General features: G+C 58.7%; 1 protein-coding gene across 5 annotated transcripts in view; it reads left to right on the top strand.

Annotated features, from left to right (window-relative positions):
- The window catches only part of KIAA1671 (KIAA1671 ortholog), a 188030-nt gene extending 162711 nt beyond the window's left edge, over nt 1–25319 (top strand). For all 5 annotated transcript variants that reach the window (XM_070066040.2, XM_070066041.2, XM_089322917.1 and 2 more), the window contains 7 exons: nt 3437–3555; nt 9625–9877; nt 11340–11514; nt 14273–14400; nt 17282–17427; nt 18946–19028; nt 20892–25319. In XM_070066040.2, the coding sequence (XP_069922141.2) occupies nt 3437–3555; nt 9625–9877; nt 11340–11514; nt 14273–14400; nt 17282–17427; nt 18946–19024 (900 nt within the window). In that variant the 3' untranslated portion in view covers nt 19025–19028; nt 20892–25319. The remainder of the gene's footprint in view (nt 1–3436; nt 3556–9624; nt 9878–11339; nt 11515–14272; nt 14401–17281; nt 17428–18945; nt 19029–20891) is intronic.
- Nucleotides 25320–27869: the final 2550 nt, after the last annotated feature.

Raw genomic sequence — 27869 nt, forward strand, 5'->3', positions numbered from 1 at the left:
GAGGGCACATGGCAGGCGGGGGTGGGGAGAGAAGCGGCGAGCTGCCTGGGGCTGGTGGAATGTTCCAGACAGAGGTGGTGAGAGATGCTGCCCTCGGGAATCCCAAGCCCGTGGAGGGAGAAGACCTGTCCTTCTCTGCCCTAGGAATGTCGGATTCCTGAGCCTGAATCCTAGTCCTTGGGTGAATAGCTGGGATCTACCGGACTGTGGCCAGACACCACTGGGTCCAGGAGTGCCCAGAGCGAGCCCAGATCCCACTCTCGGGATCCTACAGAACCTGCGCTGACTCCAGAGCCCCACCTGTGGGTCCCCTCCCCAGTCCCTGGGCCTGGGCCATCTCTATCCTGGGGGTGGCGGTGGCAGCGGCGGCGGGGGAGGGTGTATGAGGTCCCAAGAAGAGGCACACCTTGCCAAGTCTCACTTCTCCTGCCTGACCGGGGAGGGCGTGAAGGCGTTCTAAGAATAGCAGCTCCCGTTGGGTGCACCTGTTAGGAGCACCTGCTGCAGGCCCGGCGCTGGGCGTCACACTTTCCAGAGATCTTTCTCCTTGCAGCCTCCACACAGCCCTCGCTTTAGCAGTGAGAAAACCAAGGCTTGGATAGGTGGAGCCACTTGGCCAGCTGGGGCGGAGCGGGGACAGCAAGCCCCGCCTCTCCCTCCCTACCCCCAGCCCCAGCTGTGAAATGGCTCCCAGCTGTTGCTTCTCTGCCTTCCCCCTGGGCTTAGCACACACATACAGGGGCAGGCTGAGGGTCCAGCTTGCAGCACTACAAGGGACTGGAAGCACCACTGGCCTCTGAACCTGACCCCTGGTGGGGATTCAGCTGTTGAGTGGCCGGTTCCATCACCTCTTTAAAAATAGCTGGCAGCTGGGAGCACACCCGGGCGATCATTTCCATTCCTGAGCTCCAGGGAGGATCCTGCCAAGGGTGCCGTGCCTCCAAGGCATAGGCACGGAAGGTGCCCACCATGGGCACTGACTCCATCCCGAGCCCCACAAGCTGCCTGAGACGGCTTGGAGCTGGGGGCTGTCCCAAGGCTGGCGAGCTCACCAGCAGGCAAAGTCTTCCAAGTCCACTGCCCTGCGGCCAGCCCGTCTGTACTTAGGAACTCCTCCTACGGGAGGGAGCACGGGACTGTGTTGGCTTCGCCTCTGGGATGTGGGTCGAGTTGTTGATCATAGCACTAAGTGAACCTCGCCGAAGCCGTGCAGCAGAGTAGCCTCAGCCGTATATGACGAGGGTGTAGTGGAACTTGTCGCTCCCCCTCTTCGTGGAGGAACGACACAGGACCCTGCGCTGTTCTTTCGTCTGCTCGGCCCTCCCCGGGTTTGCTGCTTGTTCTTCCCGGGTTGGCTACTATCCCTTCCACCTCCGTGGAAGGGCAGTTCCCCCTGGCCACATTCCCCACTTCCGCAGGGGAGCGGCACACCGCTGGCCGGCTCTTCTCGGGGGCTGCACAGGTGTTCCTTCAGCTAGATGTTCCCCTTAGATGTTCCTGGTGCATGCCGTCTCTCTCCTCCTTTATAGTCCTCCTCCGCCAATCCTAACTCGGCTGCCCACACGCCGAGTACGCTGCTCTCCAATCAGGAGCAAGTCCTACAGTTTATTGGTTGAACTGGAGGCAGCTGTGCGGAAGCTGTTTACTTCTCTCCCAGCGCCATATTGTGGGAGAGCAGATGCATAGAATAAGTCTTAATTCCAGTAACTCAGTCCAGTCCGGGCTGCTCCCCACAGAACTGACCTAGGGAAATTTCCGGGCAGGACTGTGCCGGGCCATCCATGCCCTTGGGGTGACCCCACTGCCTCCCTGTGGCTGAGAGAGGGAGGCTGTTCCCCCGACACGCCCTTCACAGAGGTTTGCTCAGCTAAGCATCCGAGAAGCTGAGCAGCAAGGGGGCTCCCCCGACAATCACCCCAACTCCACCCGCTAAGCACCTACTATGTGCCAGGCAGATGCCACGTGGGGAGCAAAGGTGGCAGAACACCCCAGCCCTAAAGGGTGCCTCTGAGGAGTTGCAGGGCCCTGGGGCTGTGTGTTGTGACGCCGCCCCTTTCCGGTTCCCTGATGCCTGGCACACAGTAGGTGCGCAGTAAATCCTTGTTGGGTAAATAGCTTGTGAGTAAAAACCGGACCTGGTGCAAGTGATGAGGCGTGCAGGGGGAAGGAGAGGCACGGCCGGGTGCAGTGGCTCTGGGTGGGGGCAGGCAGGAAGGGGGGAAGGGCTCAAACAAAGCCACGCAGGCCAGGGAGTGCGAGGCCTGTGTGGGGTACAGAGGGGAGTGCGGGGGGGAGGAGGTGGGGTAGGCGTTTGTTTGGAGCAAGGCTGAGGGATGGGGCTGGGCAGGAGCCGCGGGGCCTGGGCTTTCAGTGGGAAGACAGTAGGGAGCTTTCGAAGGTTCTTGAGCAGAAGAGAGGGAGAAGCTCCAGCCAGCCCAGTTTGCCTCCTGAGCGCCAGTGGGATGCAGGGAGTGAAGATGCTCCCGGGTGGTCCTCCCAGAGTTGGGGCCAAGGCGGTTGTGACCCCTGGCCCCCATCTCCACATCCGTCCTGGGAAGAATGACTGGGAGTGCCATCCGATGCCCAGGCCACCAAGGCCATTTACATTGTCCCTGGGTCCAGCTTCTCCAGCATCTCCCAGCTTCTCCAGCGTCTCCCAGCTTCTCCCCACTCCTTCGCCTCCGTGGCAGCCGGTTCTGAGGTTCATGGAATGGCTTTTCTTCTGCGGAGGGGATGTAGAGGGAAACCCTGTGGTTCAGTCACCTGGTGAGGGCTTTCAGGCGACCTACTGTGTGCCAGGCAGGTCCTGGCTCAGCCCTCGCACTTCCTGCCTGCCCCCTCCCCCAGGGCTGGGACCCAGAACGGACCAGGCACTGAGGGGCCCAGCACCAAAGCCGTGGGGGAGCGCAGGGGTTCCCAGCTGGGACGTGGGGTCCAAGGCCCCTGCCTGGGTTTGAATCCTATCATGGGGCATGTCATTTTGCTCTTCTCTAAGCCTCTGCTTTCTCATCTGTCAAATGGGTTGCTCCACTTCCTGGGATTAGCCCAGGACTGCAGCAGGCCGGTGAGGTGATCCCATGTCAACAGCTCAGTGCCCTGTGAGCGTCGCCCTGGATGACGCTGACAGGAGATGTGTGGTGGTGGCGCATGGGTCATAGGGACGTTGATGTGGGAGACATTTGGTCAGGCTGCCCTGGGATGTGTGGGGGTGCCAGGAGCTTGGACGAGGGGCAGTGAATGCCCAGCAGGGCCCTGCGTGCCAAATGCAGTGACCACTCCCTGTGATGTCTGGGACAGCCCAGGACAGCAGCTCCCTGGACGCGTGCTGGCTGGGCCCACCTGGGAGGGTGGCAGGGAGTGAGCTGCGGCTGTGCCCGTGGCCCAGGGCTCTGGGCGTCTCCTGATGGGCTTCCCCTCTTGTGTGCGCCCCCTGCAGGGCCAGCTGAAGCAATGCTTCTCCAGGAGGACAGCCGAGGCCAAGGACACCGACACCCTCGTCAACGAGGCCGACAGCCAGTATGGGACGTGGACAGACCAGCGCCAAGGCCGGGACAGGTAGGCCGTGTGTGCCGGGGGCCTGGCTCCTGGGAGGAGTGGGGGGTGAGAGAGGCGGCTTGATGCAACCTACTCGTCTCCTGATTTCTATTTTACTGGAAATTTACAAAGTCCTCAAAAGTTTATAATGACAAGGATGTGTGTACTGTCCAAGGTGAGCGAATCCGTAGGCAGGACGCAGATGAGGGGCTGGGGAGTGACTACTGAATGGGTCCTGGTTTTGCTTTGGGGATGCTGAGAATGTTCTAGAACACTGTAGTGGTGAGGGCTGCAGAGCATGGTAGATGACCTAGACATCACTCATGGTGAACCAAGTGTCACGTGTACATGTTTTACTACCATAGACCAATCAGAATGAAAACCACCTCTGCTCCCCACACACAGGCATCGCCTTTTTCTTGTAAAGATTTATTTATTTATTTGAAAGTCAGAGTTAGAGAGAGAAGGAGAGGCAGAGAGAGACAGAGAGAGAGAAAGGTCTTCCATCCACTGGCTCACTCCCCAGTTGGCTGCAATGGCCAGAGCTGTGCTGATCCAAAGCCAGGAGCCAGGAGCTTCTTCCAGGTCTCCCATGCGGGTACAAGGGCCCAAGGACTTGGGCCATCTTTCCCAGGCCACAGCAGAGAGGTGGATGGGAAGTGGAGCAGCTGGGACTCCTTGAACTGGCGTCCACATGGGATGCTGGCGCCGCAGGCAGCGGCTTTACCCGCTAAGCCACAGCGCCGGCCCTAGCCAGCCCCATCTTTAAAATGAAATGCACTTCCTGTGGATTTCTGAAGAGCCTTTGTATCACACACACTGCGTGACTGCCTCCAGCGAGGCTGGCTCGGGGCCCTCAGGGGTCAGCCTGGTGAGGAGGGGGCTCTGGGCAGCTCCAGGCAGGGGCGGGGCTGGTGAAGCGACTAATGCCTGGATCCTCTCACAGCATCTCGCCGGAGAGAACTGAGGCTCCCACTCTGCTGGGGTGGTTGCTAAGGTAACCCATGTGGCCACTGGTTCCTGGCACATAGTGGGAGCTTTTGTATCGTCCCCCAGTGTAGATTCTCTTCTCCCTTTCGGGGGGGATGGGGCAGGGGGTGGCTTCGTGACCCCCTGGGCTGGATCCACTGTGTCTGCAGCTCCTGCCTTCCTCTGCTGATGGCTCCAGGCCAGGTCTCTCTGCAACTCAGTCTCCTGTGCCCAGGAGAGGAGCCCCAGGCTCAGAGGCAAGGACCGGTCCAGGGCACAGTGTGTGTCCCCTGCTATCAGGAGCGGTTGCACCCGGGTTACGTCCCGGAGCTGTGGCTGAGAGTTGGGTTGAAGCTGAGGGAACTGAAAAAGGATAAGATAAAAAGGGAAACAAAAGTTTCTTAGGATACCAAGAATCTTTTCCACACTAACCCGTGAAATACAGGGGTTTTAGTGAGCGTTCTTGGGTTCAGCAAGAGCACTAGGCTGGAAACCTGGAGGGGATGGAGGCCGGGGCAGGGAGGGGCTCCCGGGGTCTCATAGGAGACGGGCCACCCTACACCCAGGACGCACATCCAGACCTGTTGGGGCGGGCGCCCTCTGCTGTCTGCCAGAGGCACTGCCGCCTGCCTTCTCGGGGGAAATCACCACGCAGTGATACCTTGGACAATGGCGCCCTCTGCTGCCTCCGCCCTGGTACTTCCCTTGTCCTTTGTGGATTAACTTAAATCCCACCCTACAACCCCAGTGGCCTCCAGTATTCCAGGTAATAAAATTACAGAAGCGTGGTGGAGTGCCAGTGCACCTGGGGGGAAGCTGAGCTCAAGAGCGCAGCTGGAGGTCTCTCAGGTCAGGCTCACCTGTCGGGTGAGCCCCCCCCCTTCTCAAGGGATGGGCTTCCCACGCCCCACAGGCTTGGCCTGCTCTTTTTTTTTTGGACAGGCAGAGTTAGACAGAAAGGTCTTCCTTCCGTTGGTTCACTCCCCAAATGGCCGCTACGGCCAAAGCCAGGAGCCAGGTGCTTCTCCTGGTCTCCCATGCGGGTGCAGGGCCCAAGCACTTGGGCCATCCTCCGCTGCCCTCCCGGGCCACAGCAGAGAGCTGGCCTGGAAGATGGGCAACCGGGACAGAATCCGGCGCCCCGACCGGGACTAGAACCCGGGGTGCCGTTGCCGCAGGCGGAGGATTAGCCTGGTGAGCCGCGGCGCCGGCCTTTCGCCGGCCTTTCACCTGCGAACCATGTGCATGCCTCTTTCCTGCACGTGTTGGGCAGGGCAGTTCCGGGCCTGGTTTGCTTATGAATGCTCTATCTTGCGTGGTTCCACTTCTCTGAGGGAGTTTTCATGGGAAGAGTTCAGGCATAGGAGAGGGCCTGGACTCCGCCCCAGCTCTGCCCCGTTGGGCGAATGATTCTGCATTTCTGTGCTTTGTCTTTAACCAGGCTCATATTTAATTTCCTGATGTAACCCTACCCCGGGGGACTGTGGATCACAACATATTCCTTATACGGCTGGTTAGCAGTGCCTGGCAGGTAGTGAGTGCTCCGTAAACCCTGTACTGAAGGGGTGAGTGAGTGAATGAATGAGCAGATGGGACGGTGCAGGAAACTCCCCCAACCTCTGCTCACCCACAGTCATTTGTTCTGCATCCATGTTGTCCAACAGGAATGCAACGTGGCTCCCATGCGGCACACCCGTGCTAGTGGGGCGTCTGGCATGGTGGTGTAGCCGCCAGTGTGGACGCCCATGGCCCATGTCGGAGTGCCTGGGTTCGAATCCTGGCTCTGCTGATTGTGCTAACGTGCCCCTTGGAGTCACTGGTGACGGCTCAATGAGCTGGGTCCCTGCCACCAGGTGGGGTTCCCGGCTCCTGGCTCTGGCCTTGGCCCAGCCCTGGCCATTGCAGGGTTTGGGGGAGTGAACCAGCGGGTTGGAGCTGTCTCTGGCTTGCTCTCTCGCCAGCCTCCTTAGTCTCTGAGATAAAGAAAATTATGAAGTGCCCCAGCTTCCTCCTGCCGGGCGCAGGCACAGCGGGCCGCAGACTGCGTTCCAAGGATGACCCAGCCCCCTTGGTGTCAAACAGCCCACGGAAGGGATACGGTCCCCGCATCCTGTATAGGGATGCATTAGGCCACAAGACTAGAAACTGAGGTTGATGGGAGGCGGGAAATGGGAGGTTTATTCCCTCGGGGAGCTGCAAGGGAGGAGACTGGGCTGTCCCGGGGTGTTCTCCTGTCTCTTCCCCACCCTCTCATTTCTCCTCCTCTCTGCTTAGCAGCCTCAGTCTTGGGGCCATGGGTGGCACTAAGTCTACCCACTAGGGCTTGGATACCAGGAAAGCAAAAGGATAAGAAAAAACCCCCACCCTCACCAGCTCGGTAGGACCATCCGGGATTGGCCAGGCTTGGGTCACATGACCACGCTTGGACCAATCACTGTGGAACAGCTCAGGCAAGGGCTGCTGTGATTGGCCCGGTTGGATCACATGTCGAGGTCCGGCCCAGTGACCGGAACTGGGGGAGGAGCCGCGTGGGCCGCCATCTTGGGCTGGATTCCTATGGGGCGGAGCTTCTGTTACCCGAAGTAGAGGCGAGAACGCGGCGGGAAAATGGACAAATCCCGCGCATCTTGTCCACCGCCTTCCGTCCTCGCTGCTTCCACGTTCTCCCTGCTGGGAACTGTCTCACCCTGGGCTGGACGCTGCTTTCCGATGCCGCCCGGGCTGTCTATAAAGCCCACGGCCACCCGCGGGACCCACTGAGGGCCGATGGCGCAAGCTACTTTTGGCCAGTGCCCATCTGTCGTTTTGGTCAACTTGGAAATGTTTCTTCCGCGTTAGGATTGCAGCTCCCGCCCCCTCAGTGTAGGAGCTGCGTCTCTCTCAGTGGTTGTGCACATCCCGGCCGGGCCTGGGCGCCTCCCATAGCAGGTGCAGAATCCCGAGAAGGCCGGGCCGCAGCGTGCTCACGTGCCCTGTCCTCACTGGGTCCTTCCCCTCCGTCCTCACCTTTCCCAGGCCTAGCCCCTTCCTGACAAGGCTCTGGCACTGTGAGTGCACCTGTCTGTGTCATCCCGGCGTGCACCGGGGGCTCGGATGGTGGGTGGCTCAAGTGTAGGTTGTGAGTAACCGGGCTGAGACAGGATGAGCACGGGCAACCAGGCTCCTTGCGTGGCTGGAGCTCTCTCTGGGCTGAGCGGGATTGGGGTCGCTAGTGGGTGCCAATGTGGGCCGTGGCTGCCTGCTGCTGGGGGGGGGGGAATCCCTGGTCAGGCTGTTTGCTACCCAGGGTCCCTTGATCCTAAGACTGCAGCCCAGGCACCTTGTGGGATATCAGAGTCCAGGACAGGATGATGCGGCCGAGTAAAACAGCTGTGGCTCTTAGGGAAGAGCGCTTAAGACAGTTGTTTTTAAATGCTTATAACCCCGTGTCAGCTGGAATCATCTTAATTTTAAAAATTCAAATGAAATGGGCTTGGGTCTTTTTCCACCTGCCATGCATGGGAGACCCAACTTCCCTTGGAAGCTTTCCAGGGATTAAGGGTAAGGGGCGCTTGTGTCTGTCCCCGGCGTGCCAGGTTCCGGGTTCCTGAATCCACATAATCAGGTCGCTTCTGCTACCCTCAGGGCAGGGAGCCCAGGAGGTGCGCAGGACTGCACTTGGCGCTCCTGCTCGGCTGGCGCCATCTTGAACATCTTCATTTCTCTTCTTCTTTTGAGAGATACACAGAGAACTCCCATTCCCCAGTTCGCTCCTCAAATGCCCACAGCAGCAGGGCCAGACCAAGGCCAAAGCCAGGAGCCAGGAACTGGGAACCCAGTCTGGGTCTCTGTATCATGGACCTGACAACTCGGGTCATCGTTGCTGCCTCCCAGGGTCCCCAGCGGCGGGAAGCTGGAGGCAGGAGCCGGAGCTGGGAATGGACCCCAGGAACTGATGCAGGTGTCCAACGGTTGGGCCAGACGCAGCCTCTTCTGAATGTCTTGATTTTGTGGGGCGAGGAGTTCTTTGGTCTGGGCGTCCCCGGACCCTGCGGAGTGTGTAGCCTGTCCTGACCCGCTCAGGAGCTGTTTCTTCCCCATCCCCCACCCCACGTCGCTCACTCCAGTTCTGCCCAGGTCCTCGTTGGCCCAGACTACATCCACACAAGGGGATGTGGGTGTTGGAAACTCTGCCTGAAAGTCTGCAACAAAAGGAAGTGTTGCCCTCATGGGAGGACATTGAACGCGGGGTTCAGACGCCACGCGGGACAGCGCGGCCCACGGCAGAATGCTGGCTCTGAGTCCCGGCCCTGCTCCGGATCCGCTGTGCACTCTGGGGAGGCAGAGCGGGTGCTGCTTTAAGGGGTTGGGTCCCCGCTACCCACACGGAGGACTGTGGGGAGCTCCTGGCTCCTGGCTTTGTCCTGGCCCAGCCGCCATTGGCATGGGCAGTCGGGGAGTAAAGTGGCAGGTGGGAGCTCTCTTTCTCTCAAATAAATAAAAAATAATAAAATGGCCCAGATCTGCCATATCAAAACAGGGAAAAGAAACAGATGGAATTAATTTTAATGGTGTATTTTTTTGAAACCAGCAGGTCCAGAATATGATCAGTTAGCCATATAGTTAGCATGAAAAGTTATTAAAGAGACATCTTGCATTCTGTTTTTCCTTCAAAGTGTCCAGAGTGTATGCGATAGTCACAGAACACTTCAGCTATTGGCACGTGATGAGGGTGCAGTGGCAGCCCCATGTTGTTGCACAGTGGGTAAAGCCACTGCCTACAGTGCCGGCATCCCATAAGGTCGCCGGTTCCAGTCCCGGCTGCTCCACTTCCCATCCAGCTCCCTGCTAATGTGCCTGGGACGGCAGCGGAGCAGGGTCCAAGCACAAGGGTCCAGGAGCCCCCTGTATTGGACAGCCCGGGGGTAGGGGGTCTGCAGTGGCACAGCACTGACCCCACCCACTCTGCACCTGTCCAGGTGTTCCCTCACCTGGCTGGCACGTTGTGTGCGACTTCCAGAGAGGCTGTCGGACTGGGATGCTTGGTCCGTCGCTTGCTGGCTGGCACAGGGAGCACGCCTGAGGCTGTGTTTGCTGCCACCTCCTGTACTGGAAGTTCTCTGCTCGTTCCCTCCCTTGCAGCGTGGCCCCCGAGTCCCCGTCCCCGGACAGCAGCACCACAGCGTGGAAGCAGCCCCCCAGCAGCCGCCTGTCCTCCCTGTCCTCCCACACGGAGACCGCCTCGGCTGCGGAGCCGCACGACTCGTCCAGGGAGCAGCGCAGCACCAGCGTGGACCGCTCCAGCGCCGAGCTGGACTCCACTGACGGGAGCGAGGGGCCGCCTGGCCCAGAGACCTGCCCTGCCAGGAGAGCCGACGACTTCTCCTTCATCGATGTGAGTTCTGAGACCTGGGAAGCAGCGAAGGGAGGCCCCAGCGTCTGCTGGGGGCGCTTGTACGTGAGGGACTCCTGTGCTCGGGGCGAAGATGAGACTTGCTTGTGCGTGAGCTGGGAGTCTTGGGGCAGATGTCTTCCCCTCTCTGAGCCTGTTTCCTTGTCCACTTATCGGCCCCACAGGCTCCAATACAATCAGTGCATGCAAGTTAGAACTGGCTGGCCAGGCAGGAAGCTTGGCGTCTTGCCCTGGGAGGTCCTGCCTCGAGGCTTGTAATTCTGAGTGGGAGGAGCCCGGGGCTGGCTCAGGGTCCAGTTGCTGGGCGTGTTGCTGTAGGCAGCGTTTCTGGAGTGGTCTTCCAGGAGGGAAAGCCCTTGCACCCCAGGCGTGGGCATCGGGGGGGAGGCGGGGTGCAGCCCCTAGGAGAACACAGCTGCTGGGCAAACCTCAGCTCTCTGCAGCCCCCAGCAGGGTGTCTATTACTTGCCCCCTCCAGGGGGCAGGGCACTGAAAACAGCCATCAGCGCTGATCTGGGAGGCCTCGAGTGGCGGGTTTCTCCAGGGTAGACCTAGGAGGAAGCAGGGAACTTCACAGGAGAACAGGGGTGTGCCAGGGAGAGACCGGCGTGCCGTGGGAGCGGCTCTCGGCTGTGAGCAGGTCGGGCACCGCCTGAAGCGAGGGTAGCAAGGATTCTCTCACTGCCCCCTGGGGAGGGGACGCACACAGCTTGTCCCTGTTTTATCAGTAGGGACAGCCAGACTCAGAGAGGTACGTTCATCGCTCAAGGACACACAGCCGGGATCTGAATGGGGTAGGGTTGAGACGCAGCCCCGTGAGTGCTTCACTCCCATCTTACAGGACAGCACCAGGCCAGGTGCTGCCCATGCCCCAGCTCCTTCCCTGGGAATGGTGGCCATTGTGGAGAACCCCAGTGACCCTCTGTCTGCCTCTGCACAGGCTGTGAGCCTTGGGGACCTGATGTTCATCAGGTTGCTCCAGCCCCTGCCTCCTGCCTCCTGCTGCACAGGCTGATGGTGATGGTGGGTGGGGGAGGGTACGCACCGAGCGCCTCCTTGCCTGTGAACTCTCTGCAAAAACTTGAAAGCATTTGGGTAGATGATATATTCCGTTATTTGGTCAACAAGCAAATACACGTTTGTTGAGCTCCTGCTGTGTCCCCAGCCTTGGTCTGTCTCACACGCGTGCTTGTGTGTCACTAGGGGACGAGCGGCATTCCCACTGTGTGCCTACTGTGTGCCCAGCCACTGTGCTGGGACACTCAGCTCCTTGGGTTCGTGGCAGCCTGTGCAGTGTGTTTCCTGGGGGAGGTCAGGCTCAGATAGCGTTTAGCTGACTGTTGAATTGTGGGAAGGCTGGCCCAGGCACCGCCCTCCACAGAGCGACCCACTCCCACCTATTGTGATGCCCCCAGCTGACGGCTCCCTTGCTCTGCCCCCAAAGCAAACCTCCGTTCTTGACTCAAGTGCTCTCAAGACCCGGGTGCAGCTCAGCAAGAGACGCCGCCACCGGGCTCCCGTCTCCCACGCCCTGCGGCGCAGCCGGTTCAGCCAGTCGGAGAGTGGCTGCCCTTTGGAAGAAGAGACTGACAACATGTGGATGTTCAAGGACTCCACAGGTATGGCCGCGCCTCCTCACTGAACAGCAGGGAGAGTTTACGTTAGAGGCTGAACACGAGAGTACGGTCACATAGGAAGCTGATTTCTTGTTTTGCAGAGCTTATCAGAAATTAGTAAAAGAACATTTCTGGGGTAAGATATTAATTGACACTCATGAATTGTGAGAGACAAAAATGGAACTTAATAGGGTTTCACTGTTCCTGCTTTTATTTTTATTAAATTCATTCCTATACTTTGTTCAGGTTCTTTTGCTGTCATTTTTCTAGATTGTTGAGTTGAAAGATCAGTCCATTTATTATCAGTCTTTTTTTTTTCTTGATTATTTAAAGCTATTAATTTTCCTCAAAGTGCTGCTTTGGCTGCGTTCCACTTTAGCACCTGAGCTGGATCTCAGAGAACAGATACAGATCAGCTAGAGCAGGGCATTCCAGGTGGAAATATCAGAACCGAAGGGGCAGAGATGTAGGAAGAACATTGCGTGTGAGTGGCAGTGGCTTCTCCAGGACTTCAGTGTCACTGAGGCAGGAAAGATGAGCAGGGGCAGAGTGTGAAGGCCCTTCGTGCTTTTCGAAGGAGCTGGACCTCATCCGTAGATGGGGGACCACAAAACGTGGGTAAGAAGAAGTAAAATCTCTTCCTGTAACAGAAACCAGTGGCTGCCCGCCCCAGCCTCTGCATCCACGGCTGCCACAGGTGCCTTTGTTCACACGTGGGCTTTGACATGGCCCCCAGTTGATGTCAGGCCTGGCTCTGAGCTGGGTAAGGGGCTTTGCCTCTGACCAAGTACCTTAAACAAATGCATGGAGGGTTATTGCTCCCCCGCCCTGTGGCCTTTCTCTCCTTTTTTTTTTTTTTTTTTAAGATTTATTTATTTATTTGAAAGTCAGAGTTACACACACACACACACACACACAGAGAGAGAGAGAGAGAGAGAGAGAGAGGTCTTTTCATCCGCTGGCTCACTCCCCAGTTGGCTGCAATGGCCGGAGCTGTGCTGATCTGAAGCCAGGAGCCAGGAGCTTCTTCCAGGTCTTTCTACATGGGTGCAGGGGCCCAAGGACTTGGACCATCTTCTACTGCTTTCCCAGAGCTGGATAGGAAGTGGAGCGGCCAGGACTTAAACCGGTGCCCGTATGGGATGCCGGCACTGCAGGTGGTGGCTTTACTGGCTGTGCCACGGCGCTGACCCTGGCGTTTCTCTTTCTCAAGGAGATGCCAAGTGCCCTGAGTGACGCTTTCCCTGCACACTTTCTCGGTTTTCTGAACCAAGCTCCGCCGAGCTCCTTGGAGCGCGTGCGGACGATTCAGGGACAAAGGCACACAGCCCCCACGGGACATGGCAGCAGCTCCAAGGGTTCCCATCAGCCTTGATGAGTCAGCCAGAGCCCAGGGCATGCTGGGAGTTGCACTTTCTGAGCAAAAGCCAGCTCCCTGCTGAGCCTGGGGACTCCTGAGGACCAGCCCTATGCCCCGTTCATGTGAGCGTCCACACCTCAGGGACCAGCCCCTCTCCCGTCCATGTGAGCGTCCACACCTCGGGGACCAGCCCCTCTCCCGTCCATGTGAGCGTCCACACCTCGGAGACCAGCCCTATGCCCCGTCCATGTGAGTGTCCACACCTCCGGGACCAGCCCTATGCCCCGTCCATGTGAGCGTCCTCACCTCCGGGACCAGCCCTATGCCCCGTCCATGTGAGTGTCCACACCTCCGGGACCAGCCCTATGCCCCGTCCATGTGAGCGTCCTCACCTCCGGGACCAGCCCCTCTCCCATCCATGTGAGCGTCCACACCTCGGGGACGAGCCCTTCTCCCATCCATGCGAGTGTCCACACCTCCGGGACCAGCCCCTCTCCTGTCCATGTGAGTGTCCACACCTCAGGGACCAGCCCCTCTCCCATCCATGTGAGCGTCCACACCTCCGGGACCAGCCCCTCTCCCGTCCATGTGAGCGTCCACACCTCCGGGACCAGCCCCTCTCCCATCCATGTGAGCGTCCACACCTCGGGGACGAGCCCCTCTCCCGTCCATGTGAGCGTCCACACCTCAGGGACCAGCCCCTCTCCCGTCCATGTGAGCGTCCACACCTCAGGGACCAGCCCCTCTCCCGTCCATGTGAGCGTCCACACCTCAGGGACCAGCCCCTCTCCCGTCCATGTGAGCGTCCACACCTCCGGGACCAGCCCCTCTCCCGTCCATGTGAGCGTCCACACCTCGGGGACCAGCCCCTCTCCCGTCCATGTGAGCGTCCACACCTCAGGGACCAGCCCCTCTCCCGTCCATGTGAGCGTCCACACCTCCGGGACCAGCCCTATGCCCCGTCCATGCGAGCGTCCACACCTCAGGGACACGGCAGTGCCTCTGCCTCCACTCCTGGAAGGCTGGACTCAGCTGTTCCATTGTCCAGTCTCCCCCTTGGGCAGCCCTCCGGTGATGCTCGTGAAGAACCCTGTGCTGTCTGCGAACGTGGGCCCTGCGCTTTGTCTGTTTGCTGTTTCCCCGGCTTGAGTGGCTCTGTCTGAGCCCTCCCCTAGGAGTAAACCACCCTGCCTCTTCTCAACATCTTCTGGCAGGAGTCTGAGCTGTGAGGAAGAGCGGTTGTGACGGCAGACACCTGCACGTCCCCGTCTGTAAGATGGGCCCGTGATGTGCTGGACTGTGGTGGGGTGCACAGGAGGTGCCGTGTGCAAAGCAGCTGGCACACAGGACCGCCCTGAGTGGCAGCGGCCAGTGACTCCAGGGCCCTTTTCTTTGCAACAGAAGAGAAATCGCCCCGGAGGGAAGAGTCCGACGAGGAGGAGGAGAAGCCACCCAGGGCCGAGAGGACGCCTGTCAGCCGCCCTCAGAGGATGCCTGTGTTCCCAGGGGTGGATCCAGCAGTGCTGAAGGTACCGCAGCTCCCGCCTGTACCTGGGCTGCTCCCCGGCTGCGGCTGCAGAGGGACCCCTCCCCTTCCGCTGCTGCCCTGTGTGGTCTCATAGCTGGGCCTCAGTGGACCCGGCTGTGAAATGGGGCTAATCATCCATTGTAGGCACCCAGTGCTGGGAGTCAGGGAAGCAGGAGGGAACCACTGTGGCCTCCTGAGACCCTTGAGGAATCGGGCTGCCAAGAAGGTAGGTGTGGGAAGTGGAGGTGGGCACAGGAAGTGGAGGTAGGCCCGGGAAGTGAAGTTAGACACAGGAAGTGATGGTATGCACAGGAGGTGGAGGCAGGCACAGGAAGTGGAGGTGGGTGCAGGAAGTGGTGGGCACAGGAAGTGGAGGCAGATACGGGAAGTGGAGGTGGGTAAGTTAGGTACAGGAAGTGAAGTTAGGCACAAGAAGAAATGGTAGGCATAGGAGACAACATGGAAACAGAAAGTGGAACTGAGTGTAGGAAGTGGAGGTGGGCACAGGAAGTAGGGCTGTGTAGGAAGTGATGGTAGGTACAGGAAGTAGAGGCAGATATAGGAAGTGATGGTAGGTACAGGAAGTAGAGGCAGATATAGGAAGTGATGGTAGGTACAGGAAGTAGAGGCAGATATAGGAAGTGATGGTAGGTACAGGAAGTGGAGGTGGGTGCAGGAAGTGGTGGGCGCAGGAAGTAGGGGTATGCAGGAAGTGAAAGTGGATGCAGGAAGTGATGGTAGGTACAGGAAGTGGTGGTTTCAGTGTCAGTTGACATGAGAAGCCAGCACTGAGTCGTGGCAGACTCTACTGAGTCACATCAGAGTCTTGACCAGATTACGGGATCTTGGGGGAAGGGCTGAGCCACCTTCCCGCTCCCCATTCCTGGCTCCTAGGGGCTTCTCCTGTAGTGCTGGGATGGGAAGGGACCGAATGCAGACAAAGGAGGGGCCGTGTGCGCCCCTGCTCTGCGCCAGGCGTCAGGTACCTGCAAACACGCTGTGTGTCCCCAGCAAACTACCCAAGGTCATTTAAAAAAAAGATTTATTTATTTGAAATGCAGAATTACAGAGAGGCAGAGTCATAGAGTGGCAGAGTCAGAGAGAGAGAAGTGGAGGGGGGTCTTCATCGCTGGTTCACTCTCCAAATGGCTACAATGGCCAGAGCTGTGCCATTCCAAAGGCAGGAGGCAGGAGGCAGGAGGCAGGAGGCAGGAGGCAGGAGGCAGGAGGCAGGAGCTTCTTCCAGGTCTCCCACGTGGGTTCAGGGGCCCAAGCACTTGGGCCATCTTCCACTGCTTTCCCAGGCCATAGCAGAGAGCTGGATGGGAATTGGAGCAGCTGGGACTTGAACCGGCATCCATATGGGATGCCAGTGCTGCAGGTGGAGGCTTTACCCGCTATGCCACAGCGCCGGCCCCCGAGGTCATTCTTGTCTCATTTTATTGAAGGAGAAATGAAGGCAGCAGAAATGAAGATCGTTTGTGTGGTGTCAGCCCTAGATATCCTCGCAGGCCACAGAAACCTCTGATGGGGTTGGGCCTTTTGTCTCACCCCCAGCAAGACCAAAACCTGGGTAAATAAGGAGCCGGTGCACACCTGGCTCTGAACAGCCTCAGGCCCCTCGTGCACGCGTTTTCCAGCTGCTCTCGGAGGCCAGCGGCTTTCTGGCTTTGGCTTTTTGTAAAGCGTCAGGACTAAATGATCTTAGGAGGCAGCCTGCGGGGGAGGCAGAGGGCAGGCTGTGGTGATGGAGGCGCCCCCTGGGGGATCCTTGAGGGACTGCGCACAGCTTGAATGCAAGGCACCCCGTGAAAGCGAGGCCCCGGCTCTCCTTTGCCTGTAACTCGGACTCCTGCTGTGGTCGCTCTGCCGCTGGTAGCGCTCCGGGCTCCCCTCTGACCCAAGGAGGCAGCGGGCCTTGTTCTGGAAGCAGTGTGGGAGCTGGGAGCCCGGCAGACAAGGGCTGAATCCCAGTTCTTTTCTTTGCAAATGCCTGCGGTCGTCAGGGCTGGACCTGGCCGAAGCGGAGAGCTCCAGGTCTCCCGTGTGGGTCATGGAAACTGAACCCATTGAGCCATCACCCGCGGCCTCCGAGGGTCTGCACCAGCAGGAAGCTGGAGTCGGGCCCGAGCCGGCAACTGAACCCTGGCGCTCTGTGCTATGAGACGCAGGCATCTGAGCCAGTGTGCTAACTGCTAGACTAAGCACTGACCCGTGAATCCCAGTTCTGGAAAACTGTGTGACTCTGGGCCAAACGCTCAGCCCTTGAGCTCCAGGCTGCCTCTGTAGGATGGGTGAGCCAGTCCCCACCTCCCTGGAGGGTCTTGTGCACGCGGAGTGAGCAGACAGGTGCCACGTTCCTTACACAGGGCACCATCCCCTGGAGCCTGGTGAGCACGCGGGAGCCGTCAGCCTGGTGAGGAAGATGGTGATGGGACACGAATGCCACCCACCACCGCTGGCCCCTCGGCTCCCCGGGCGCTCTACACACATCTGAACTCATTGTGCTCCCAGCAACGCCCTCCGAGGCGGGTTCACAGCCAGCCTCTCTGCTGCTTTCCAGTGGGAACCTGGGGCCCTCAGAGGTTTCCGTTTGGCCACAGGGATGGGGCCGCGGCTCAGCTGCAGGACGGAGCTGAGCCCTCTGCCGAGGGCTGTCAGGGAGGTAGACAGGCAGCAGGCCCTGGGAACGCCACACAGAGTGGCTTTCCGGCCGTCACAGGAGACGGCTGACCTTGGGCACGTCAGGGGCTTGGGTCGCCAGCACGGCCTCTGGTTTTTCTCCACCCGAGTTGGCTACAGCCCGATGGGGTCACCGGATGTGACCCTTCCCCTACTAGAGGCCCTTACACACTCGACTCTCCTCTCTCCTCTCTCCCTAGGCTCAGCTGCACAAGAGGCCCGAGGTGTCTGATGGTCCCGGCGAGACCCCCAGCTGGGCCCCCCAGCCCAAGACCCCCAAGACCCCCTTCCAGCCGGGGGTGCTGGGCAGCCGGGTGCTGCCCTCCAGCGTGGAGAAGGACGACAGGTGAGCAGCCTCGGGGGTGGGGCTCCTCCCTTTCCAAGCTCAGGATCTTCTTCCAGGGGGCTCCCATGCTGAGGGGCAGGCAGAGACTTCCAGCCTTTAAAAACCCTAATGAGCAGCCTTGTGACCCCCCAGTCTCTAAGAGGCGGGGCTGGAGACCTGGGATGGGGCCGGTGGCTTCTCCTCTGCCCCACTTGCCGGCTCCTATACAGGAAATCAGTCTCCGCGGGAACATTACTGCTCCTGTCTGGCCCTCCCTGCCCTGGTGGGGAAACTGAGGCACTCTCCCTCCTCCTCCTCCTTCTCCCCTCGCCCCCGTTTTGTCTTAAGGAGACTCAGGAGACCCCGGCAGGGTGCAGCCAGGCAGAGTGAGGGCAGTGCAGCACGGGCAGCCGCCCTCGGTGGGGACAGCTGCTGCTGGCTTGGCTGGGGGTGCACACACATGGCTCCTGCCCCCTCCCCGCAGAGTCTCAGCAGCTGGCGTCGGGGGTAGGAGCAGGGGCTGCACAGTGAGGTGGTGAGGTGGCCCCAGAGCTGTGTGAGCTGGGGAAAGTCACTGGGTCACGCTGAGCCTGTCTCCCTGTCTGCGACACGGGTGCCCTCATCCCAGCCCCTGGGCATTGGTGAGGCGGAAGCAAGCCATGCACCTGCCCGACGGCCTTGTGTGGGTGAACGGGAGGAGATGCTCACTGAGGGGAGGGGGCTTCTTTCTGTTTTGTGTCTTACATCGGTGAGACACAGACAGGGAGGGCCCCTGTCCCACATTCCATTCTCCCAATGCCTTCAGTGGCCGGAACTGGACTGGGCTGACGCCAGGACTGGAGAACCCAGCCTGGGCTTTCTGTGTGAGTGGTAGGGACCTAAGTACTCAAACCACCACCTGCGGCCTCCCAGGGTGCACGTGCGCAGGAAGCTGGACTTGGAGGCGGAGCCAGGACATGAACCCAGGCGCTCTGATGTGAGATTCGGGCGTCCCAATAGTGTCTTAACCACCACCCAGACGCCTGCCCCTGCTTCTTACAGGTGCTGTCAGCATAGGGGCCTAGGGATTATCTGTGCCACCTGGGCTGTAGTGCACTGTGTGGCTTTGTAAATAAAGCTTTATTGGAACGCAGTGGGCTTCCGATTAGGTGTCAGCAGTGCCTGTTTCCGGTTTAGAGCCGCAGCTGTCCCACAACCGGCAAAGTTAAAGGCGGCCCCCTCTCAGGCCCATCGTCCGCTCCTCCGATGGAGGCAGTCGAAGGGCTCATCAGCAAACTAGGCAGGAAGGCGTTCAGAGGGGCTCCCGGGCCAGCTGAGTGGTGGTGGACAGTTTACTCAGCCTTCCCCACCGTGGAACGCCGTGGTTGACTTCCACATCTTTCCTGTCAACTACGGGAGCAGGCATCTTGGCCGCCTGTGAGTGCCCGGCTCAGCCCAGCCCTGGCATGGTGGGTGCAGGGCCGGGGGCTCACAGCCCCACCGCAGGGACCCCCGGCACTGCTCCCAGCTGACTCTCCCCTCCCTGCTCTGTGCTTTCAGCTCGGAGGAGCCCTCCCCGCAGTGGCTAAGGGAGCTGAAATCCAAGAAGAGGCAAAGCCTGTATGACAATCAAGCTTGACCAGGTATGAGGGGCTCCGCTGGGGACACTGGGGGGCCCAGGCCCGGGCTGGAGACTCGGGAGCTGTGCCTGGAGGAGGAGAAGGCTCTGGAAAGGGAGGGGGCGGGGGCGGGGCATGCTGCGTTCCTCCCAAGGGGCTGGTGACGATTCGTTTTCACTGGCAGACAGCTGGGCCATCTGCGGTGGGCGGAACGGACACTGGGCAGAGGGGCAGACAGCCTGGGCCCTGGTCTCACGCCCTGGGCCTGCCTTTGCTGCTGCAACTCAGTCCTCTTTTCTAAAATGACAGAGTGGGGCGAGCGCATGGCACAGCGGCTAAGATGCCACTTGGGGGCCGGCGCCGCGGCTCACTAGGCTAATCCTCCGCCTAGCGGCGCCGGCACACCGGGTTCTAGTCCCGGTCGGGGCGCTGGATTCTGTCCCGGTTGCCCCTCTTCCAGGCCAGCTCTCTGCTGTGGCCAGGGAGTGCAGTGGAGGATGGCCCAGGTGCTTGGGCCCTGCACCCCATGGGAGACCAGGAAAAGCACCTGGCTCCTGGCTCCTGCCATCGGATCAGCGCGGTGCGCTGGCCGCAGCGCGCTGGCCGCGGCGGCCATTGGAGGGTGAACCAACGGCAAAGGAAGACCTTTCTCTCTGTCTCTCGCTCACTGTCCACTCTGCCTGTTAAAAAAAAAAAAAGATGCCACTTGGGCCACGTGCATCCCACGTCGGACCTTGATTTTGAGTCCTGGCTCTGCTTCCGGCCCAGCTTCCTGCTGGTGTGCGTCCTTGGAGGCAGCGGTGATGGCTCAAGTACCTGGGTCCCTGCACCCACGTGGGGCCCTGGATGGAGTTCCAGGCTCCTGGCTTCATCTTGGCCCACTCCTGGTTGTTGTAGGCATTGGGGGAGTGAACTAGCAGATGGAAGATACTCTCTCTCTCTACCTTTCAGATAAATAAAATATATACTTTTAAAACAAATATAAAAAAAAATTCCACTAAATAAAAAACAGACATGGAAGTTTAGCCTGACCTGAAATGTTTCGGCCGTTACATGTTCACGTACATCCTGTGTAATCAAAAACTGAGTCGGAGGTGAGAGTTTGGCCTGGTGGTTAAGATGCCCATATCCCATGTCCGAGTACCTGGCCAGTACTCGGCTCCGGCTTCTGACGCCAGCTTCCTGCTTACGTGGATCCAGTGATGGCTCAAGTGGGTCCCTGCCACTCACCTGGGAGACCCGGATGGAGTTCCCGGCTCCTGGCTTTGACATGGCCCAACCTGGTTGCTGTGGGCATTTGGAGAGTGAACCAGTGGGTGCAGATTCCCTCTCTCTCTGTCTCTCAAAAAAAGAATGATTTGGAAACGTAGTCATCCATTAGTATCAGCAAGGGATTGGTTCCAGGGCCCCCTTCTTCCACACAGGTAACCAGACTCCAGGATGCCCAAGTGCCTTGTGTAAAAGACGGTAGCATTTGCACGTAACCTCCACAATCCTCTTTTACACTCTAAGTCATCCCGACATGACTTACAATATCTAATACAGCGCAAATGCAGTGTGGATAAGTGTTATACCGTATTGTCTAGGGGACAATGACCAAAAAACCCTACAGCTCTGCTACAGACAGAGTTCTTCATTCTAAATATTTTCCATTCAAGGTTGGTGGGCTCCATGGAGCAGAGCCAGGGACCCTGACCTGACCCTCAGTTGATGCGTTGCATCAAACTCCCTGCAGCCCACCTCTCCCCTGAGACGTCCTTACCCTGGCCCGTGGCACGTGGGCATGGCTGTCCTGGGGGAGATCAGCACAGGCTGGAGGGCCTGGGGTGGGGAGAGTGAGGCCACCCGTGCCCACCGCTGACACAGGCACTGTCCCTTGCTCTGCAGGCCGAGACCATGTCACATCCGACTAACAGAAGCCTTAAGTGTCAAAACTCACCAACCAGGCCGAGCTGCCGCCCTTCCTGCACCACGCTTACGTGCCTGGGCCCTCCCCGACGGGTGGAGCCCCCCGCCCTCAGCAGGTTCTCCGTGGATCTGGACAGGAAGGCCCGCCCTCCACAAGCACCTGCTCCTCGCCCCACACGGCACCTCCAGCTGGCAACGAAGCCCCGCCGGCCAGACACGGGCGCCGGTGGCCTCGCCCCTGATGAGAACGTTTGCATCTTGACTCACTGGAGACCTCTTCCCCTGCTCCAGGGACACCGCAGGAGGCTGCTCCATCCCCTCCAGTTCTGGGGGGGAGGAAAACAACCCACCCGAATCGTGACCGCTCCTGTTTGCCTGAGCCCAGGGCCCGGCGATGTTCGGCACGGCTGTCTCCCAGGAACAGTTCGCCGCTCGCTTCCTGCTGGGGCTGGTGGAGGCGCTCCCCACAGGGTGCCGTTTCTGATTGCTCTGTTTGACCTGTCCGTTCTTCCCCTCAAGGGATCGGCAGACCCCCCCCCCCCCGCCCCGTATTTCTCCTTCTGGTGGGGGCCACGTGCGTGTGTAGCTGAACTTGAGTCTGTCACCTGGGTGTGCTTTCGAAGGTAATCCAGCAATGATTCAGGCCATCCCCTTCGACCTTGGGCTGTGTATGTGTTCATATCGAAAGGCAGGAGGGCAGGTGCATGCGTAGTTCCAAGTACCCAGACCCTTCAGGCTCTCTCAGCTCCCAGCCCAGCTTTGTGTCTGTTTCCCCGCTTTCTTTTCGTCTGACCTCTGGCTCCTTTAGGCCTCGAGGGTCCGTAAACTACAGTCCGACTGGAAGTGCCCACAGCCCTCAGACGTCAGACCTGCCCTCGAATCTTCCGCTCTGGTCTCGTCTTGAACGCAGCCTGCACTGCCTGGCCTAAGCCATTGCAGGTCAGCCTCAGACGAGTGCATGAGTGAGGGATACTTCCTGTTTAGTCACGCCTCGCCCCTGCCCCAGCTCTGTGTGGCCAAGTGCTTTTCTCGGTCCAAGTGGTCATCTTGCTGGAGGGAACCCCCCTCCCCACCCCGTCCTGGGACACAGGACCCGGAATGCTGGATGCTGGTGATGAATGACAAAGTGCAAGCCTTGCCTTCCCTTGTTTTTTTGTTTTTCCTACTGTTGTCAACATCCTTCCCGGGACCCTCCAAGATCTCTGAGGGCTCCTGACACCCTCCGCTCTGCCCTTCTCTCTGGAAATCCTCAGCACCAGTCCCCTCTCCTGGATCCCCCTGCAGCAGCAGACAGCCTGGCTGTACTTGGCCTCTGCTGTGGCTGCAGTTGCCATAGAGCCCGTGCCAACCTTGTCAGGAGACACCCGGGGTGAGAGGCCCCAACAGGTCGTAGGGCAGCCTGTGTTTGCTGAGGGGCCCTGGGCTGAGTTTCCCAGTAGATCCACGTCCAACACAGACCTGGCTGGGAGAGCAGGGGGCCCAAGTGTCCCCCTCGCTGACTTCCCTAGAGGTGGAAGTCTTTCTTGGTAGATTGGTTATTTGCAAATGGTGTCAGACCTGTCTCCCTCCTCCTCCTTTGTCTACCTGATCTCATCTTTCTCCCCAACCCTGCGCGCATCTCCCTTTGCTGCCTCCTGTCTTGAGCTGAGGGGTGGAGAGCAATCCTGGGTCCTTCCAGGTTCTCCCACACTTGTACATCCACAGGGGAGCCAGTGTTCAGCACCAGGGACAGCAGCCTCGGGACCTGAGTCCTGTTGGCTGAGCTTTGGCTACTGATGGCTGCTAGCTGGCCGCTGTCCCAGGATGGGGCCTGCGTCTGGACTGCCCAGCATCTGGAGGGGGACGTGTGGTCCTGCTTTGGGGAAAACTCTGTGTTCTCTTCCTTTCCCTGTAGCCAGTCAGTTCTCAGGTACCGCTTCTGTTGCTAACTTGCTTTTTAAGATCAGGTCACATTTGTCACCTTTTCGAGGTAGTGTCTTTTCGAGTCAATGGGCTCCCCCCCTCACTGAACACGCACCCCACTATTGGAACCCTGACTTCTTTTTGTGGCTTCTGCCTTTCCATCATTCTAGTGGAAAAGGCCCCTTCATTCCATCTGGGCCATGGGTGAAGCCCACTTTGGAGCACCTTAATACCCGCTGTGCAGACTTGGCAGCCTCGGGGAGCCATGCTTCAGCCCAAGTACGCCTGATAGAAAAAGAAACCTGCCTGAAGAAATTAACCTGCAGGTGTTCTGCTGAGCCCCTCACACCTTGATGGGAAAGACGGATTTCATTCCAGCAAATCAGGATGCGTCAGGTCCACCCCTTGAACCTGACTGGGGAAAGTCCCGAAGGTCATTAGTCCTCACCTCCTTTTATGTTTCGCACCCTCGTCCCCTCCAGCCACACAGAGCAGACGATCCCGGGGGTCAGGAGTGGCTGTCTGCACACGGGTGCTTCCTGCTTGTGCTCAGTGTAGTGACATTAGCAGCCCCTGACGCTCTGGGGCCTTTGCCGATAGCTGGTCAGATAGGTTCCTCCTTTCTCCTCATTCTACACTGGGTGAGCTCTTTGGGGCTAAGCATTCTTAGATTTGCCTGGAGTCCCCCTTGGGAAAATGTCTCCTTTTAAACTGACTTAATATGCCTTAATCATCTGGGCCCCATCACGTCACGTCAGTTGTCCTACCCCCACCCCGGAGCTTTCATCTCCACAAATGAGAATCTTATGCAAACTCTTATGTATGCACGATCGCTCGCTCTCTCTCTCTCTCTCTCTCTCTCTCTCTCTCTCTCTTCCCCCTTCCCTCCCCCACTCCTCGCACACCAGCATTTTGACAGCTGGTCTTTTGCTAAATCTGTCTCTCTCTCTCCTCTCCAGGGAATTCCCTTCTTCATGCTCCTTTGCTGAATGAAACAGAGGCCTTTGGCCTGTGAGCGTGTGGGGCAGGGCAGCTGCCCATGAAGCTGGCCTGGCAGCCCCAGCTTCAGGATTCAGGAGGACAGACCAAGGCACGTGGGTTCAGGCAAACGAGTTTTCCTCGGTGCATCCCCAGGAGTGAGCCAGTGTCAGGGTATTGCAAAGGAGTGAGGACAGAGACGGGCAGAAGCCAGGGTTCTGCAGCCTTAGAGACTGAGCCGCGGATTTGGGAAAATCCTAGTGCGGTCTTCTTGCACTTGGCAAATTTTCACCGTGATGCCCCCAGGTGACCTTGGGTACTGGGTAATTACAGAGCTGACAATGCATCCCCCCACCCCCACCCAGTCTGGACGCTTAAGCTGGGGGCAGTCCCTATGGTGATGGAGAGCTGTGGGGTAGCCTGGAATGTGCCTTTCCCCCCGCCACGTGTGAGAACGTGAAAGCAGCCATCCTGTGGGGGTAGGAGGGAGCCACCGGGAGCAGGCAGGACCCGCTCCGGGTGTCAAAGAGGCTCTCCCTTGGGCTCGGCCTCTGTAGCACGTGTGCGAAGCTGGGATTCCAGGCAGGCCAACGTGTTGGAAGCTGGAGCCACAAAGAAGGCCGCAAGCACACGTGGGTTGAATCTTCACCACTCTGCGTCTCCCTCGGCACCCACCCCCTTCTAGAATTTTCTGCCGTCTGGATTGGCTCCTGTTGAAAGAGAGTGGGGCAGAAAGCCAGGGTGTCGCCCGAGGTCTCGGTCACAGGGCCCTGGACGTCAGCACCTGCGCTGTTGCGTCGCTTCCACGGCTCGGGCACCAGCGGTCCCTCGACAGTCCCCGGGGTGTCCACGCCAGCAGAACGTGACACTGTTGCCTACAGGAGAACCTGAGCTTTTTAATGATCTCATGCCACACGGCCTTACAGATCCCGCACAGAGGGGCTCACGGAAGTAATATATTGTGTAAGAGAGGATATTTTCTACTCTGCTGTTTCCTACTCCACACCACTCCCCTGGAAGTCCCGCACTTCTCGCATGGTTGGCATCCTCCAGACAAGGGGAGGTGGAAATTATATAAATGCCTCTATATAAATACGGTATATATTTTCCTAACTTTTTTGCTCAGTCCCTTGACTTGAGTCATGACAGAAAAAACACACGAGTTCTTGTGTGGGAAAATCCAGCATCCTTGCCTTAGGAATCCACAAGCTGTCGGAACTCTGAACCAGAGGCACTTTGTCCAGTCCCAGAAAGAACCCCTAAGTGTACGACTGAGAAGTCACGGGGGAAAAAAAACCTCTATTTTTAATGTTAAACAAAAATACGTGGGGGCTCCATGGACCTCACAGGGTATTGGATGTCTTAAGTGCTTTTCTATTTTGTAACTGCAAACAGCTTTCCTATGCACAGAGGAGCAGCTGGGGAACTGGCCGGCTGCGAGGAATCGAGGTGACCTTTGCATGTACTCAGATGTTGCATTCAGACTACGGAAACAGCAAATAAAGCTTTGACGCGAGTTGCATTGGAGAAGGCAGCGTGTCCGGGTGTGAGTGAATGGAGTCTCCCGAGTGTGCGCGCCCTGCCGCTGGCTGGCTGTCGCTCGCTCTCAGCTGTGCTGAGCTGTGGGCTGCGTGGCGGGAGGGGGTGGCTGGGGTCCTGGCAGAGGGGAGGCCACCCTGTCAGGGGGCCGTGGGAACCAGGCAGGATGTCCATTCAGACTGCATCTCTGTGCTGCCACCTGCTGGCTCTGGGACCTTAGGCATGAAGCCGGGGTGGTGCTAGTGGCCTTAGTGGCAGCTGTTGTGACCCCAGAGGACAGCTGATCGTGACAGGAGACACGAGAGGTGGTCACCAGGAGGGGAGGAGGTACCTCGTGCATCTAGTGAGTAGCAGCTAGGGACGATGCTCTACCTCCTGCAGGTGCACAAGTCGGCACCTCCCCAGTACAAAGACCGATCCACCCCAAAGGCAGTAGTGCCAGTGCTGGGAGTGCTGGGTTAAGGCGACGTGGTACATGAAAGTGCTGAGCACATAGTAGGTCCTAAAGGATCCGACAGGAGGATGCCCCGGGGTCCCCACCCCTGCCTGCCTCCATACATCACCAGCCTGAGACAACTGCATCCCAAGGAGGGCGGGGGGGGAAGGAGTGGGCAGGGTCTTTGGAAGGTAAAAGAACAAAGCAACTGTCAGTAGGTCCAGTGCTTTGCTTACCTGGTCTCCCAGTGGTTCTAGGAGAGAGAAGATTCTCTGTCTAGGACTGGGGAGACTGTGGCTCTAAGATACCCAAGGTCACCCCGGTCTGCCTGACCCCAGATGTCATCACCCACCATGGCCGACCACCGTGTCCCTCTAGGGCAGGTGGGCTCACTGGGTTTTATGCCAACTCGGGTTTTTAGCCCCCAAAGCTAATGCAGACCCAGCCCTTACACAAAACACTGGGACCGGAAGTGTTTTGGATTTTACTTTTTTTTTTCCCCCAGATTCAGGAATATTGACTTTTATATAATGAGATCTCTTGGGGAATGGGACCCAAGTCCACACACCAAGGTCATTGTTTCACACAGCCTGAACGCTATGCTGTGAGGTGTTTTTAGTGCACCTGTGTTTTGCCTGTGACCCGTCACGTGAGGACAGGTGTGGAGCTGTCTGTGTGTGGGGGGGTGACAACAGGGCTCAGAAAGTCCCAGGTTCTGGAGCAGTTTGGACTTTGGCATTTTTAGGGATACTCGACCTATGACAGCCGCCAAAGAAAACCTTGTTGAGCCTCAGACCCCCCCTATTCCTCCATCACTCTATCCATCCAGTGACCATCTACAATAATACAGTAATAACTCTGCTATAGGCACATTGTACTTTGCCAGGCACATGAAAAATGCCCAGGTCTATGGAGTTTTTTGGGGAGCCTGGGGGGAGCAGAGTAAGGTGATGTTGATGATCACCTGTATTTCTGTGGAGGAGAACAGCCTGCTGTGTGTCTCTGGGCACATGACCTCCCCTCTCTGAACTCAGTGTCTCCATCTATAAAATAGGGATCATAATTCTAAAGATGGCTCGCCGTGGGGGAGGGAGGCTGGCGTGGTGGTGCAGCGGATTAAGAAAGTCCCGGCTGCTCCACTTCCGACCCAGCTCCCTGCTAATGCGCCTGGGAAAGCAGCAGAAGACGGCCCAAGGGCTTGGGCCCCTGCACCCGTCGGGGAGACCTGGATGGAGTCCTGGCTCCTGGCTTCAGCCTGGCCCAGCCCTGGCCATTGAGACCATCTGGGGACTGAGTGGATGGAAGATCGCGCTCTCTCTCTCTCTCGCCTTGCCTTTCAAATAAATAATTACATCCTAAAGAAAAACCGTGTCTCCATGGGGACTGAACATACACTTGGGAGACTGGTGCTGTGATTTGCACATCGAGGGTCTTCACGAAGTGGCAGCTGCTGTCTGCAGGTGACGTAGACAATCAGTCGGGGAACTGTAGCAGTGTTCTAGGAAAAGCATGGATTATATGAAATTCGGAGGGTGTGTTTTTAGGGGCGATCGGACATAAAATCCAGAGCCTGTGGCACAAGGAGCGTGGAGGGGCCTGGAGTCTCTTGCTCTCAGAATCCAGGTTTCCCAGAGGTGCCCGACACCCCAAGAGAAAGACGATGGCACCGAGACACCCAGGACGGGGGTTAGCGCTGGTGGTGGGGAGGGGAGCCCCGGAGGGCTTTGCACCCTGACGCCCCCGGCCCAGCCCTGCCGAGCTCCCTGCAGAGCCCATGAGGTCCACTGCCCCCAGGAAGTCATCGGGGGCCTCTCTGGACACACTATTGGAGTGCAACGGCCTGGACAGAATGGGGTGGACAGGGCGCTGCCTCAGCAAGCCAGGATGTGCTGGCCTGTCAGAAAGCGCCCATAAATAGGCCGCTCCTGCCAGGGCACTGGGTCTGCGGACGCTCCTGGCTCCCGTGTTCCTCCCGAGGCGACAGCAGCAGGTTCCCTGGGGGACGGGCCGGGGCTGGGGAGGCCGGAGCTGCCCTGGCGGGCCCAGACCTTCAGCTGTCTCCATGGGGCGGTCCTGGCTGGCCCCCTGCCAAAACAGGGGGG

This window comes from Oryctolagus cuniculus, chromosome 21 (genome assembly GCF_051225735.1).
Source record: "Oryctolagus cuniculus isolate XC-2025 breed Fujian yellow rabbit chromosome 21, ASM5122573v1, whole genome shotgun sequence".
Taxonomy (NCBI): Eukaryota; Metazoa; Chordata; class Mammalia; order Lagomorpha; family Leporidae; genus Oryctolagus; species Oryctolagus cuniculus.